Here is a 15097-nt window from a genome sequence, read left to right as displayed (position 1 = left end):
AGACTAATCACCTTGTGTGGGAGCTTGGTTTTTGCCAGTTGAAACACATCTTAATACAGACTCTGAGAGGAGATATGTATATATGAGCCCCCAAAAAGAGGCGAGACTTTGGGGGGGTCTTGGTATTGTTTGGCTGTTCATTGCTCCACTTCGAGATGCTCCTAGAGAGAACCGCTTCAGGGTTCCGTGTTCCAGCTACTGTTCCAGGTTCCAGGAACAACTTTGTTTGAATTGCTGGTCTGCTGAAATCCTGCTGACTATGCCAGGGGAATTGCTCCCAGGAACTGAGTCCAAAAAGGTCTATTTCTCCTGTTCCAGTTAACCTTATTTCTCTTCTATATAGTGTAGGTGAGTTGGAAGGGAGATATAAGCATTAAAGAACCCCAAATAAAGTAGGTTTGGAAAAGGCTGAAGCCTACGCATGAGTGTGGCTATATGTCAGGAAAACAAATAATGAGTACCTCAGACCTCAAAATACACCAGCATCACACTCCTGTCCAATTGTCCTGCCAAAGTCACAGTGCTAAACCATGCGTCTTAGAACGAGCCATGGTAAAGGTAGGTACTTATATAAAGGTGAATGCCTTGCTGACTATCCACATGCTTGAAAAGTCATTAGTCTTGGCGCAGGAAGTACTCTCTGTTCCACCCAGGCACAGAGGACAGGTGACCAGATGTTCAGATAAATGTTTCTTTCATTTATCAATTTCAACTTACATATCCAATTTTAACTTTCATCTCTGTGTGTGCTTCTTTTTGTTCACAAATTATATAGATCAAATTAATTAGGCATGATAATTATATAAGTAAGTTTCCCCAGCATTCTGCACTATCCTACAGTTGATGACAGTTTAGTGCTGCATTGAAGGCAGATATCCGCTTCCCTATAGATGCAGCCAGGAACACAAATTCTCAGGTTTAAGACACTATCCTGGTAAGGCAGCCTCCACGGTTCCCTGGTACTCTGGAACAGGCATTGGGTATCTGACAGGTAGTTTGGGCAGTGTGCACTCTACTTTTATGTCAAGTTGACTTTACAAGCTAAAGTCATCTGAAAGAAGGGTAACTCAATTGAAAAAATGCCTCCATCAGGTTGGGCTGTAGGCAAGCCTATAGAGCATTTTCTTAACTTGTGATTGATGGTAGAGGGCCCAGCCCACTGTGGGTGGTGCCACACCTGAGCTGGTGGTCTTGGATTCTATTCAAAACAAAACAAAACAAAAAACCAGGCTGAGCAAGGCATGAGGAGAAAACCAGTAAGCAGCACCCCTCCATGGCTTCTGATTAGCTCCTGCCTCCAGGTTCCTGCCTCGTCTGAGTTCCTATCCTAACTTCCCTCACTGAGGAACTATGATGTGGAAGTGTAAGCTGAAATAAATTTCTTCCTCCCCAACTTGCTTTTAGTCACAGTGTTTCATCACACAATTGTAACCCTATATAGGACAGGCTGCTCGGTAAGACGGATTTCAGATCAGAGAAAGAGGTGTCTTTCTCTATGTGCAGCAAACTGGGGATATGTTCTCATTTATTCATATTGTAGAAATCTGAGCATTCAGATTCTAGATACTAACATCCCCCAACACACACACACACACACACACACACACACACACACACGCACGCACGCAAACACACTCACACACGCACCCATGCACACCCACATGCAAATGCACATACACGCATACTCGGACACACTTTTAGATCTTGACTGCAGCCTCTCCCATTCAGCGTTATTGCCAGAGCTGGAGCCAGTGTACTGGACTAGGAGACCACATGAATTATAAAGACTAGCTAGGATTCTAGTGGGAAAAGAATAAGCCCCATTGAGCACATTAAGCTTTCACAAAATAAGGACCCAGCGGGGAAAATTGTAATTCACTTCGAATTTGAGCCACAGCCACATAGTCTGTGAAAGGAAGGGGGAAACTACTTTCTAACAATAACCCACCTTCAGAGACCTAAATAATTATTATTTTGAATTAGAATCTGCTTTTATGTAACTTCCAGTCCTTTGGACTAGTACTCCACAGCCAAAAGCGCCCAACTATTGCAGTGGTCTCATTAGGGTCCACTGGGTGCACTCTTACAGAATGTGTGCTTTTGTTGTTTACTTAGCTATGTCTGAGAAGAATCTTACCTGTCCACTGTCCTTTCTCTTATAGATGTCACATTGCTTTTGTTTTTGTTTCATTTTGCTTTTTTGTTCTTTCGAGACAGGGTTTCTCCGTATAGAGAACTATCCAGAACTCACTTTGTAGACCAAGTTGGCCTCGAACTCACAGAGATCCGCCTGCCTCTGCCTCTCAGAGTGCTGGGATTAGAGGCCTGCGCCGGGCCTGTCACATTGTTTTTAAAGCTAAGTAAAAGCTTTACAAACACACGGCTTGACTTAAAGCCAAATTCATTACATCAACTTATTTTTATTCTCTGCAGGGCTAGGGGTGTAACTCAGGCCCTCGCGTAACTCTCAGCCCGGCGTTTTTAGATATGATCGTTGTGTTTAATGGCAGTACTACTTAAAACAAGACGTCTCCTCTCTTCGCCTCCTTCTAAGCGCTAAGAAGAACCATACCTGCTTTGAGCTTTGACGTGTACCCAGCGGTTTCCAAGCTGTCCGGCAGAACTGGGTTTCCAGCCACGCCCACCCTCACCTGCAGCGCAAACAGGATGCGACCGCTGATTGGCTGGCCGGGGCGCAGCTTGATGGCGTCATCACGCGACCGGCCATCCCGGATAGCTGGGGGGGCGAAGGCCACTTACTACTGCAGGTGGATGGTCGTAACTAGCAGCTTCCTGGAGGGGTAGACCGCTGGGCATGGGCCTCCCGAGGCTTCGCTATGAGCTTCCTCATCGATTCCAGCATCATGATCACCTCCCAGGTGAGCCGCCGCCCTCGCGGGCTCGGGAGAACCCGGATTTGCTCCGCCTGTTCCCCAGCCCCAAGTGGGCAGAGCTGACTTGTGGCCTTATCACTCACCTAGCGTGCACCCCAGACCTTGAAGAGGTCTCAGCTGGCCCCAGCTCTAGGAGCCGGTACCACGTGGGGTTAGGGAAGCGGGCGTCAGTTACCACAGAGCCCCAAGGCTTCCGGAAAGCGCCGCGGACCACGGACCCTGGAGAAGTGTCCCCCCCCCCCGCACCCCCCCTCCGCCCATGGAGGCTCGCGTTGGCGTGCCAACTAGCACTGAGCGCTGGATCGTGATGGCAGCGTGTTTGCCTCTGCGACTTCCACAGTGACACCTCATTTTTCGTCCTGTGCTTGCTTCTCACTCTTTGCTGATCGCGATCAAAGCCCCATTTCCTCAGTTTGGTCACCTTCATTCTTTCACACAGTCGACATCTACGATTATACAAAACTGAGGGAGTACGAACCACTGGCAGGCCCTGCTCTCTCCGGTAGCTTCGTCTAGTGAGTTTGTTTTCCCTATCACTAGTGTTTCTCGCCGCCCCCCCCCCAGTGTTTATGATAGCTTTGATATCATGTACGTGTTTACGTACCTAGCTGTGTGTTCACCTTCAAATACAACCATTCACTAGCAGCAGCTGCAGACTTGCCATATTACTCTCCTCATCTTTCCTGTAAAAGATTTCTCTTCATTGCATCCAAATGGCAAGTGAAAGAAACGATTCCCTTCAGGGACCTAAGTAAGGTATGCTCTTGGGTGTAGGGTCTGTCCTGCTACCTCCTAATGCTTCCCTCTGTGGAGAGTTGCCCTCTTGGGAAAACTTAAGAAAATATGAAATAAGAAAAAGCCACACCATCTCACTACTCTAATACCGTATTTTTCCTCTTTCAAAAATGAATACCTTTCAAGGACATTCAGTTGTTTCTGTTGCAGCATAGTTTTCAAGTGTGTAAGTACACAGACTCTGGACACATAGCCTGCTTAAAATCCTCTCTACACCTCCCTGTCGTCTTTAGTAATGACAGAGTGTCTTTCAGCCTGACTGCCAACTCAAGAAAAATAACAATATGTAAGTTTTAAGTGGCTTTTTTTCCCCACAGAAAAATGTAAATGTGAAAGGACTGGGCTTGTAACCTTTAACTTTTACAACTATATCCCCATTACCTGTTAAATCGAATGGCCCAACCTGCTGAGATCTATAACCCAAACGGTCCTTTGTATTGAATGTTCCCTGTCCATATGTCTGTGTGTGGCTGCGTTGTCATCACTGAGGTATTAACGAAGATGAAAATGTCATCTCAAGGAAGCTTCTCTTGCCCCAATCAATAAATAAAGTGACCTTTCATTCTGGCCACTTTCTTTCTCATTTCTGTTTTATCTTTCTTTTCCAAGATGAAATCCAAGATAGTATCTTTCTTACCCTTTCTTGTATTCCTAGCACCTGACTCGGTCGGTAGCAAGGAGTAGAGATCTAGTAAGTCTTGCTTGAATAGAAAGCACCTCCCCAGGTAAGTGGGGTTAACTGGAAAGTGACACATCGGCCATTTCCCCCAGTTTCCTATGAACTGAAAGGCTTATCTGGAATGAACTCAAAGGCTTCATATCAAAGCTGTCACCTCAGGCCAGTAAGCTGGCTAAGTAAGTGAGGGCAGTTGCCACTCAAGCTTGACAACCTGAGCTAGAGTCTTGGTGTTCACAATGGAAGGAGAGAACCAACGCCCAAAAGTTCTCCTCTGGTTTCTGCTTGTGTGATGTGCATGCACACACTCGTGCACACGCACACACACACACACACACACACAAAATAAAATCAGATTATAAAACTTATTACTTCAGACATTTTTGTTCATGCCACAGAATAAAGCACAAAGTCCTTAATATGTCTTGCACAGCCCCTTACGTTAGGACCTGACCTTAGCTCTTTAGCCTTGGCTCTCACTCACTGTGTCCTCATTTTATTTTATACTTTATAGACTTCCTAAACTTCTGTTAGTTTCTTAACCTGACTGTGCTGTCCTGCCTTCGAATTACCAGAGTGTCTTTTCTCTTTCTGGGACCTCTCTCATCCCTTCCCCTCTTTCTCCTGGCCAACTGCTGTTCAGCCTAGATTAGATGGATGTTTCTATTCCTATCACCATAATACCCTTTACCACTTCCCTGATGGATCCGCCAAACTGTCTTGTAATTACCAGTTATCACTTTGGTAGGTTATACACCTGCTGAGAGCAGCATTGTTGCTTATTCACTCAGCTTGGTATCTCTGGCACCTGGCACATACTAGTCGCTAATAAATATTGGCCGGTAACTAAACACATGAATAAAGAAAGGTATCTTTTCCAGTTCTTGATAACTATTCTGCCAATCGTTGTCTTTCGTTTTCTCCTTAATCTGTCCTAGTAACCAAACTTGATGTCGTTCCATAAAAGCAACCGTCATCTAGTTTGTGTTGAGCTATTGGTTCAGCTGTTAAGACTTATCAGTTCCAGAGTGCACTCATAAATCCCAGCAGTACAGTTTAAGCTCAAGGTCGAGGGTCTACTGTGCACAGTTGTAAAACTCCTCTCCTCTTCCTCCTCCTCCTCCTCCTTTTCAGTAACCCATGCAGATTCCAATTTGTTGGAAAGATAAACTGGTTCCAGTTTATTTGAAGTTGCTGTTTTTTCCTCCATAGCCTTGCCAGAATTTATATTCATCCTGAATATAATAAGTCCTCCAATTCCTTTTCATTCTTCTTCTTTTCTTTTTTAAGACAGGGTCTCACCATGTTGCCCAAAGCTGATAACAAACCTGTAGCCACAGTGCATACTGGAGCAACCACATCAACTGCAATGGCTCGTTCATGTGCTTGTACTTTCAAGTCCTTTCAGGCTCTGTCAGTGGACGTGTGAGAACCCATTAAAGCTATATGCCTTTCCCTATTCCATATCTATCTCATCCAAACATAATTTTTATTTGGTTTCCTGTCTGAGGTCCCATCCTTCTTATCTTTTGTTTTGTCCTGTGTCCGTTTGGTTACTGCAGATTCTTTTCCTTCAGTTACCCATCTGACCATACATACCTCCCCCTTCCTTACTGCCCAACCTGGCACCTTTACTCCCAGCTTCATGTCATGTGCGCAGCTGATGACACACTAAAGCTATCCTTCTCTCCCTTTTCCCATTCCCTATCGTCATAAAAGCATAATTTTTGTTTGTTTCTCTTGCCTAAGGCCCCATTTCTGTTGGATCTTTTCATTCTCGACAGCATCTGCCGATTTTACCTTCTAAAGCAGTTCCCAAGTCTGTGGCCTCCTCTTCTGGAACCAGCGTTATTTCAGGGTTTTGTCATCCTCATTTGAGTTCCTCCAACAACCTCCTAGAACAGTTTTTCTTCCTAGAGTTGTTGCCTTCAAACAAGACCCCCCCACAAGCTACCATAGCCATTATATGAAACAAACCTCGCCATGCCATTTCCTGCCTCAGTGACCCTCATCTTTCGTGAACAGTTAAAGCGTCTCAGGTGGTGTGCTGGGCTCTTGGTATCTGGTTACTGCTTCTCCTCCATATTCATTCTGTTTTGTTGGGGTTTTTTTGTGTGTGTGTGTTTGTTTGTTTTTTGTTTTGCTTTTCAAGACAGGCTCTCTATGTAGCACTAGCTGTTCTGGAACTTTGTAGATCAGGTTGGCCTTGAACTCACAGAGTTCCACTTGCCTCTGCCTCCCGAGTACTGGGATTAAAGGTGTGTGCCACCACCACCCAGCTCCTCCCTATTGTTGTTTTTAAACTGCCACCTTAATAAACCATTGTCTTTTGGTACCATGCAGCTGTGTGGTTGCCAGTGTGTGCCAACACCATGTACGCATGCCTTGGTTCATGTTCTTTGTTGTCTAGAACTGTCTGTCTATTCTCCTGTCCCTACCACCTTTGCCTTTTATTTGCCTGATGCTTATTCATTACTTAAGAGAGTAGTTTTTAATATTTTAACGATTAAAAACCCTTGGAACCTCTGTAGAAAACTGCAGTACTCCCCAAATTTGCACACAATATTAGGGTTTTGCCTCAGATTTCAACTATCTTAGGTGTCATCTCCAGGAAACCTTACAACCCTATAGAGATAGGTTTGGTCTCCCTCTGGTGTGTTTTATCAAATCAGGCTCATATACCTCTATTGCTCATCAATATTACATTGCTTGTATATTTTCTTCACCACTGTAGTGTAAGCTCTTTGGGGGTGATGACTGTCTTACTCATCTTTGAATTTCCAGTGGCTAGCATCGCACATGGCAATAATAGACATTCTTACAGGGAGTATTTACAAAGAGCAACCAGCCAAACATGGTCCTTTTTGTGACATCTTAAAGATATTTGATTAGGCATTACAAAACTGTGCGATCAGTGCCTTGGTAAGGGAAACTAGAGTAGGATTATACACAAAGAATGCCTTGTTTTTAGTCAAGAAGCTGAGAAGGTCTTCCAAGGCGAGCAATGCATACCTCAAGCCCTGTGAGGTTACGAGGGGAGAGGGCTGCAGAGCAGTTCCTGTCAAGGACCACAGCAGTCTCAGTATGAAAGGGCATGTGTCTATAGAGCCAGAAGAGTTGTGTCTAAGTAAATGTTTGCTTGGCAGGAAGGGCACAAGAGGCTGGAGTAGTTGTGTTGACCTGCTATGTATAGTCAATAGGAAGGGCATAAAAGAATTTTATTTATAAAATTCAGAGACAATACAAGAAGGAAAGATGAGTTTGTTTGTTTTGTGTGTGGGGGGGGTGTGTGTGCGCACATGCACCAGCACACACATGTGTAGGTAGGTAGTTCTAAAAAAGCCATGTCATCAACTGTCACAGCTTTCGCCTATAAATAGAAGCTTTCAAATGTAGTATTGGATACTAGATCTTACAGCAAGATAGAAACCACTTTCCATAGATTAGGCAGGAAAATGGAGAAAAGAAAACTGACTGAAGGAGACACATGAAAAATAGTAGTGTATCCACTAAGGCCGGGCCCCCCATGATCAGTGTTTTCTGTATTTTGACCAGTTGTGGTTTTCTGTGATGATCTCTGCCATCTTTAAAGAAAAGCTGATTTTATGATGCTGAGGCCTATACTTCTCTGTGGGTACTGCTAAGTTTGTAGAATGCAGTTAGGAATAGATCCGTGAGCTCACTAGCCCCAGGTGGTTGGCTTATTCCATTTGGCTTTAGTTTTTTTTGCAAGCTGATAGATATGGGTCTAATTTCATTCTTCTGTATATGGACATTCAGTTTTCCTAGCACCATTTGTTGAAGATGCTATTGTTTCTCCTACACACACACACACACAGAGGTATCTTTATCAAATGTCAAATGTCATATATATGTTTGAGTCTTTTATTTTGTTCCATTGGCCTACATGTCTGTTTCAGTGCCAGTACCATACTGTTTTTATTACCACAGCTCTTTAATATATCTTGAAGTCTAGAATGCTAACCCCTTCAGCATTGCTCATTTTGTTCAGGGTTGCTTTACCTATCCAGGATCTTGTAGGGTTTCAAATAAATTTTAGGATAGTTATTTAGTATTTTGGTGAAGAATGAGATGGAGATTTTTGGTTGGGATTACATTGAATCTGCAAATAGCTTTTGACAGAATGGTCATTTTCACAATATTAATTCTACCAGTTCATGAGCATGGGCTGTCTTTCCATTTTCTGGTGTCTTTCTCCGGAGACTTAAAGCTTTCATTGTAAAGATCTTTCACCTCCTTGGATAAGCTTTTACCGGGTGCCTTTCTTTAAAGGTGTTGTGAAGTTGCGTGTGCCTGTGACCTCTTGCCCAGTGTGTTTGTTGTTCATATTTAGAAAAGCTATTGATGTGTATAAGTTGATTCTATATCCTGCCACTTTGCTGAAATTGTTAATCATTTCTAGAGTTCTCTAATGGACTTTTGGGGGGGTCTCATTTCATCTGTAGATAGAAATAGTTTGACTTCTTCTCCTATTTGTACCCCTCTAATTTTCTTTTCTTGCACGTCTTCCTCCATTTGAAGTGAGGTTAATGTGGGTTTGTCACATGTAGCCTTCACTGCGTGTGTTAAGGTTTGTTCTCTCCATCCTACTCCCGCTAGCATTGCTGTCATGAAGGGAGATTGGATTTTGTCAAAGGCTTTTCTCCATCTATTGATCATATGATTTTTGTCCTTGGGTTCACTTATGCAATTTATTCTATTTATTGACTTGAGCATGTTGAACCATCCCTGCATCTCTGAGATAAAGCCAACTTTATTGTGTGGATACTTTTCTTGGTATACATAGAAGAGATAAACATGTTTTTGTTTTGATCCAAGTGTGGGATGGGGAAGGGAGCAGGATGTTTTTCCACTTAGAAATTGAACTACTTCATGAGGGAGCTTGGTGAAAAACGTCCTTGAACAGACTGAGAGGATGTGTGTGTGTGTGTGTGTGTGTGTGTGTGTGTGTGTGTGTGTGTGCGCGCGCGCGCGCACCCAAAACAGGGTTGGGCTTTTTGTTGGGACTTGGTTTTTGGCTGTTCATCCCTGCCCTTCGAGAGGCTCCTAAAGAGAACTGCTCCAGGGAAGGCTTCAAGGCTTTGGACTCTGGCTGAGGCTTCAGGTTCCACTTGCTCCAGGTTCCAGCAGCAACTTTGGTGGAATTCATGGTCTGCTGACTATGCCAGGAGAATTGTTCCTAGCAACTGATACCCAGGTTTCATTCTTGTTTCCTCTTACTTAGGCTAGTTGGGTTATAGGGGTGGTAGGCTCGTTTAATAAGTTCACAATAAATTATAGTTGTTAAGAAAATTGGGGAAAAAAAAGAAAGAAAAGAAAATTGAGCTTACAGGTATATACATGTCTGTGGCTTGTTAGAGAATCTCCATTGTGAGAAGAAGCCACAGTGACCACCATATACAACAGGGGTCTGGACTCACTGCCTGTCACTGCCTGCTTCCCAGAGCAGCTAGCATGGTCCCAGAGTCTTGCTGCACAGGTCTTTTATTCCAGCTGCTTTTGATAAAGCTTCATGCACTTTCCTCTCCTTATTTCCGACTGTGTGAGTTATGGTGAGGGCTGCACTAATGCTCTCTTCTTGACCCTGCGTGTTTGGGGACTGCGGTGAGACCTGGGGTCCAGACTATACTGATGGGTACGTTTTCCGTTAAATCATCCAAAACTTTTGAAGAAAGTTTCTGTTGAATAGTCTCATCTTAGTATTCCATTCTCATTTGCTTCTTGAAACCCATCTTTGTCTTCAGAATGCAAAGACTGAGATTTTGGGCCACTTCTGTGAGGTTGACTGGGGTTAGAATGCTCCTTATTGTGTGTCTTTTGCAAACTCCATCTTTCTAAGAGGAAATCCCATGTCCTTGGTGTCCAAATCCAGCCGTGAACCATTTCCTTGTCACATTGCCTTCTGCCTCTGAAAAATGTCTGGGAGTTTTCCTGTCCTTGTTTTCTTTTCTGAGCTGCTTTGCAAGCTACATTGAACCGCTCATGCTACCTGCCCAACAATAACCCCACATAGTTCCCAGTCCCAGAGTCAGGATTTCACAGAAGCCTCAGGCTGGTTACTGTTGTGGCTGGGCTCAGTGCACTGTTGCTGTCAGCATCAGCTTCACCAGCCCTTTCTCCCCAGAGGGCTCCACAGTAGAGTGAGCTGCTCTCTTCCTGCCTTTGGACTTCTAGAACACTTGGCAGTACCTGCACTCAGAGAGACTGCTTAGTGACCTCTAATGAGGAGTCAGTTTCTTGTGAATTATCTATGAGATTATAATTTTTTAATTTAATAATTTTTCATACAGTATATTTTGATCATATTCTTTCCCCTCTCCTGACTCTTCCCATATTTTCCTCACTTCCCTACTCACCCAGCAGCATGTTTGTTCTCTCAAAACAAGAAAACCAATAAAGCTAGGTAGTGGTGCACACCTTTAATCTCAGCACTCAGGAGGCAGAGGCAGGTGGATCTCTGTGAGTTCAAGGCCAGCCTGGTCTACAAAGTGAGTCCAGGACAGGCAAGGCTACACAGAGAAACACTGTCTTGAAAAACCAAAAAGAAAAAAAAAAAAAAGAAGAAAAGAAAATCAATAAGCCAACAAATAACAAAACATGGAGTCTGTTTTGTGTTAGCCATCTGTTCCCTGGCATGGGCCTGGTGTGTGGCGGGGAGACCCAGTTACTGCCAGTGGAGAAAACTGGGTTTCCCTTTTCTAGCAAGTGTCAATTACAAATAGCTTCATCCTTATGGGAGGGACATTATGTGCACTTCCTCCTCTCTGTGCTAGGACTTGTGTCTGGTCTTGTATATGCTGTCAGTCTCTGTGTTCATATGCAACGTGCAAAGACACAGGTTTTGGTTGGTAGCAGGACCCAGTGCCTTGGTTTCTTTCTGACTATTAGTATTCTTTTCCTGTGGTTTTTCGCTTTTTGGATGTTACTTCAAGAACTGAGGTTTGGGTGCTACTGGCCTTCTGTTACTGTTCCTGCTTTGATAACAGAACAATGGGAAGACCTGCCCTGGATGCTCAGTACATTCTGTAGTTACAGCTTTTACAGTGTCTATAACCTTGGAAGGCGTTGGAGTAAGGTATAGGGGGGAAAAGTATAGGAGAAACCCACAACTTGGGCACAGGCTGTAGGTATACTCTGTGGAAACAGGTGGCTGAGCAGATATAATGGGGCAGGCGAGGGCAGTCCAGCACAGCTTCTTAGGCTCGGGTATTGCTAGCAGATTCGCTGGTATATAAAGGAAACTGCTGATGAGCCAGGCTTTCCTGAACATGTGTGTAAGAGGTAACCGGTGAGTGGGAATTGGAGTTGATCTTACAGCAGAGACTCGGCATGATCATTTGGGAGAACTGTAAAGACATAAATGCGCCAGGATTCTGTTCTGGGGATAAATGGCTCTGTTTCACCTGATGCTGTAATGCTCTGCGTGGTTGGTATTTGGTCCATGACAGCAGCCTGACACTGAGTAGAGTTCTTGTTCATTTGCTGACTTTGTTAGCTCATGAACTGGTTTATAGCATTATAGGAAAATACATGTATTTCTATTTTTTGTCTACCTTAAAACTCATTCTATACAGTGAATCATTTAAAAATTCTAAGAGCTTGTGTCTTTCCAATGTTAAATGTGAGCCTCATTTTTAATATCTTAAAAATAACCGTCTAGATAGCAGACATTGTATCATAAAACAGTTTCTATAAGGCATTTGTCAAAAGAAGGTATATCATAGCATTTTGTCTTCTTCTCTTCTAGATACTGTTTTTTGGATTTGGATGGCTTTTCTTCATGCGCCAGTTGTTTAAGGACTATGAGGTGAGAAGAAACCATTTTATGCTTTAGGTTGTTTAGAATGGAACAAGAAAAATGGTTCAATAATAATAGTCTTCAGTTCCTCAGATGGGCCTGGGCCCATCAAGAATGTGTAATTATGAAACTCCATGTGATGATCAGGCCTCAGTAATACACTGATTTATCTGTCTATTACTAACTTCTTTCTATCATGGATTTTTGAGACAGGGTCTTGGCTGTGTAACTCAGGCTGGCCTGGAATTCACTATATAGTTCAGGCTGACCACTAACCCACAGCAGTCTTCCTGCTTTGACCTCCCAAGTGGTGACGTTACAGGATGTAGCATCAGGCCCTACTGCTTTAGGTGATTTAAAGGAAAAGAAAAGAAAATTTAAAAAAATCACATGGCTAAGAGGAAGGAAGGTCATCCCGTAGTCATGTTGGGGCCATACACAATGGCAGATGCATATTTTCAGGAGGAGCTTTAATTTCTAATGCCTTGGAAGTTTCTTTTCAATCTACAATTGCCAGCCTTCAAGTTTAAGTTACTACCCAATTCCCAAAGCTATTCTGATTCTTATTTTAAGTTTTAGATTCCAAAAAGAGCCACATCCTATACTGGACATTCTCTAATATAATTTTCATTACTTAGTTATCTGGACACTTGGGGGCATTTCTAAGATGTTCTGTATTAAGCCTCCCCAGGGATTGGGAGAGCTGCTGGAAGAGCCCAGAACTGTAGTGGGAAGTTCTGTTCAGCTCAATACTATATCACTTCTCAGGAAAGTTCCAGAGCTTATGTGAGTGCTACAGTGTCGAAGAAATGCTTTTAGCATTAAACATGCCTGCAGATGTGTTTTGTTTTGGTCATTGATATCAAGAATCTAAGTGCTATCCGTAGGCCTATCACTTCGTGCTCTTGTGCTTTAAATTCCCCAACCACAAGAAGATTCTGGAAAGAAGCAGCCATGGTTTGGAAGTGCAGCCCGCCTCCATCATTTAACCCGAGTTCCTCTTCAAGGACTGGAGAATTCAACGCAGGGTTTCTCATTTGCCTTCAGAAAATTATCCGTTCAGGGTTCCAGGCAGGGAAATGACTGGCTTGTGCACCTGGCTCTCAACAGGTGCGGCAGTATGTTGTGCAGGTGATCTTCTCCGTGACGTTTGCGTTCTCGTGCACCATGTTTGAGCTGATCATCTTCGAGATCTTGGGCGTCCTGAACAGCAGGTCAGTGGCGTCTGGACGTGTGCTTTTCACTTACAGTAGCAGGGCCACCGGGATCTCATGGCGGGACTATACTGTGAGGAAATTGGTTAGCCTTAGGAGCTGTAGAGACCAGAGTGCGGGCTCTGGTCACCTAGTAACAGGTTTGGCCTTTATGAGTCTCCAGGGGGAAACTGCCCTGACCATTAGCCCTGCAGAGAGAAGCCACTGAGCGTGAGGCTGCGGGAGCCTCGGCCCTGGGCTTTACTCCCAGCAATTTCCTGTTTCTCAGACTGTCTGGCCGATCTAGTCATGCCCCTCACTTGGCCTACTACTTGAAAAGATCAAAATTCCTCAGCTATTTAAGGACTTCAAAGAAGACTCATCTCCAGCTCTTGTGTTTTAACTACCGTGGTTAGTTCTGCACGGAGTCCAGTGGATTGAACTAAGAATGTTTCTGAAAGTACCTTTTTAAAGTCGCTCCTGGGGCCTGGTGGTAGAGCCATGAACCCTTGCTTTCAGACTTGTTCATCTAATAGTCCAGACCTTGTTGTGATGAGCTACTGAGAATGGACAGGTTGCTTTTTTTTTTTTATGCTGTTTGCTAAATTGCATTATTACAATATGGATGTTTTACTGTTCTCCAAGTAGAATTTAGCAAATTTTTGTATGAAGGACCAGATAGTAAATATTTCAGGCTTTGTAAGCCATAGGGTGTCTACCCTCACACTCCAGCCTGCCAGTGTAAAGCAGAAGCAGCAATAGGTAGTGTGTAAACAAATGGACTCAGTTCTGCTCCAGGGAAAACATCATTTGTGAAAATTGCTGGGAGCACAGTCCTAGTTGGCTGCCATTGCTGTGAGCGGTAGTGGTGGTAAGAACACGGCTGCTGTCTGTGCTGCACTGTGCCCTTACCTTCTAACTCATAGTTAATCCTGTATGGTTAGAAACCGGCTCCCTTTGGCACACACGTCTCATGTTTGTTACTTTCCTTTCGAGTGTAGGGAGGGATGCGTGCCTCTCAAGTCTGTTTCTGCTTTAGGTTCATTTCCAGACTGGATTTGGTTAGGTTGAAACATGTCTTCGTTTACACCTGTTTCTTCACTCTAACATTTGGCTGTAGGCAGAAAGGTGAGTCTGGGCCACGTGGTCTATGTGCATTCACTAGATCAGAGTAGTTTTCAAAGGAGAGTCTTGCCTCTGAATATGAGTGTTCTGTTGACTTACCTCTTAGTAAAGAATGGGTGGCATTCTCTTCAAATGTAGACTATTGTTTGGATCCTTTTTTTTTTTTAAGAGAACATCACTTTATCTTCAGCTCAAAAGACCAGCTAAAACATGTGATTAGCTTTTCTTAGGTGTTTGCCTTCGTGCTTGTACATAGTGTCCCATGTGTATGCCTGGTACCCAGGTTGGCCAGAAGAGGGCACCAGGTCCAGTGACACTGGACTTACAGATTCCAGTGAGTATGTGAGTTGTGAGCTGCCATGTGGATGCCAGAAACAGATCCGGATCCTCTGCAAGAGCACTAATCGCTCTTAACCCCTGAGCATCTCTCCAGCTTTAACACTTAGATTTCAAACCTACTGCCTCCTAGCATGTTCAAGAAGCTGGCTGAAGCACTGTGTCCATTAGATTGCCTGGAGGATGTTAGCTCCTTTGCCTCTGGACTTTCTAGCGGGATGATTCAGAGAACAGAAAGCTGGCAACGCAAACAAACACA

General features: G+C 43.9%; 1 protein-coding gene across 2 annotated transcripts in view; it reads left to right on the top strand.

The window, feature by feature from the left end:
* Positions 1 to 2705: 2705 nt before the first annotated feature.
* GPR89A (G protein-coupled receptor 89A) overlaps positions 2706 to 15097 on the top strand; it is a 32386-nt gene continuing 19994 nt past the window's right edge. Inside the window, exons 1-4 of one of the 2 annotated variants that reach the window (XM_084757549.1) lie at positions 2744 to 2879; positions 4345 to 4414; positions 12134 to 12193; positions 13295 to 13398. In XM_084757549.1, coding sequence (XP_084613675.1) covers positions 12167 to 12193; positions 13295 to 13398 — 131 coding nt within the window. In that variant the 5' untranslated portion in view covers positions 2744 to 2879; positions 4345 to 4414; positions 12134 to 12166. Of the gene's footprint in view, positions 2880 to 4344; positions 4415 to 12133; positions 12194 to 13294; positions 13399 to 15097 lie in introns of both variants that reach the window. The other variant, XM_084757548.1, reaches the window with a different exon arrangement.

This window comes from Acomys minous, assembly GCF_964271855.1.
Source record: "Acomys minous genome assembly, chromosome: 14".
NCBI lineage: Eukaryota > Metazoa > Chordata > Mammalia > Rodentia > Muridae > Acomys > Acomys minous.
The sequence above is the reverse complement of the archived record's forward strand: the minus strand, read 5'-3'. Positions and strand labels throughout refer to the sequence as shown.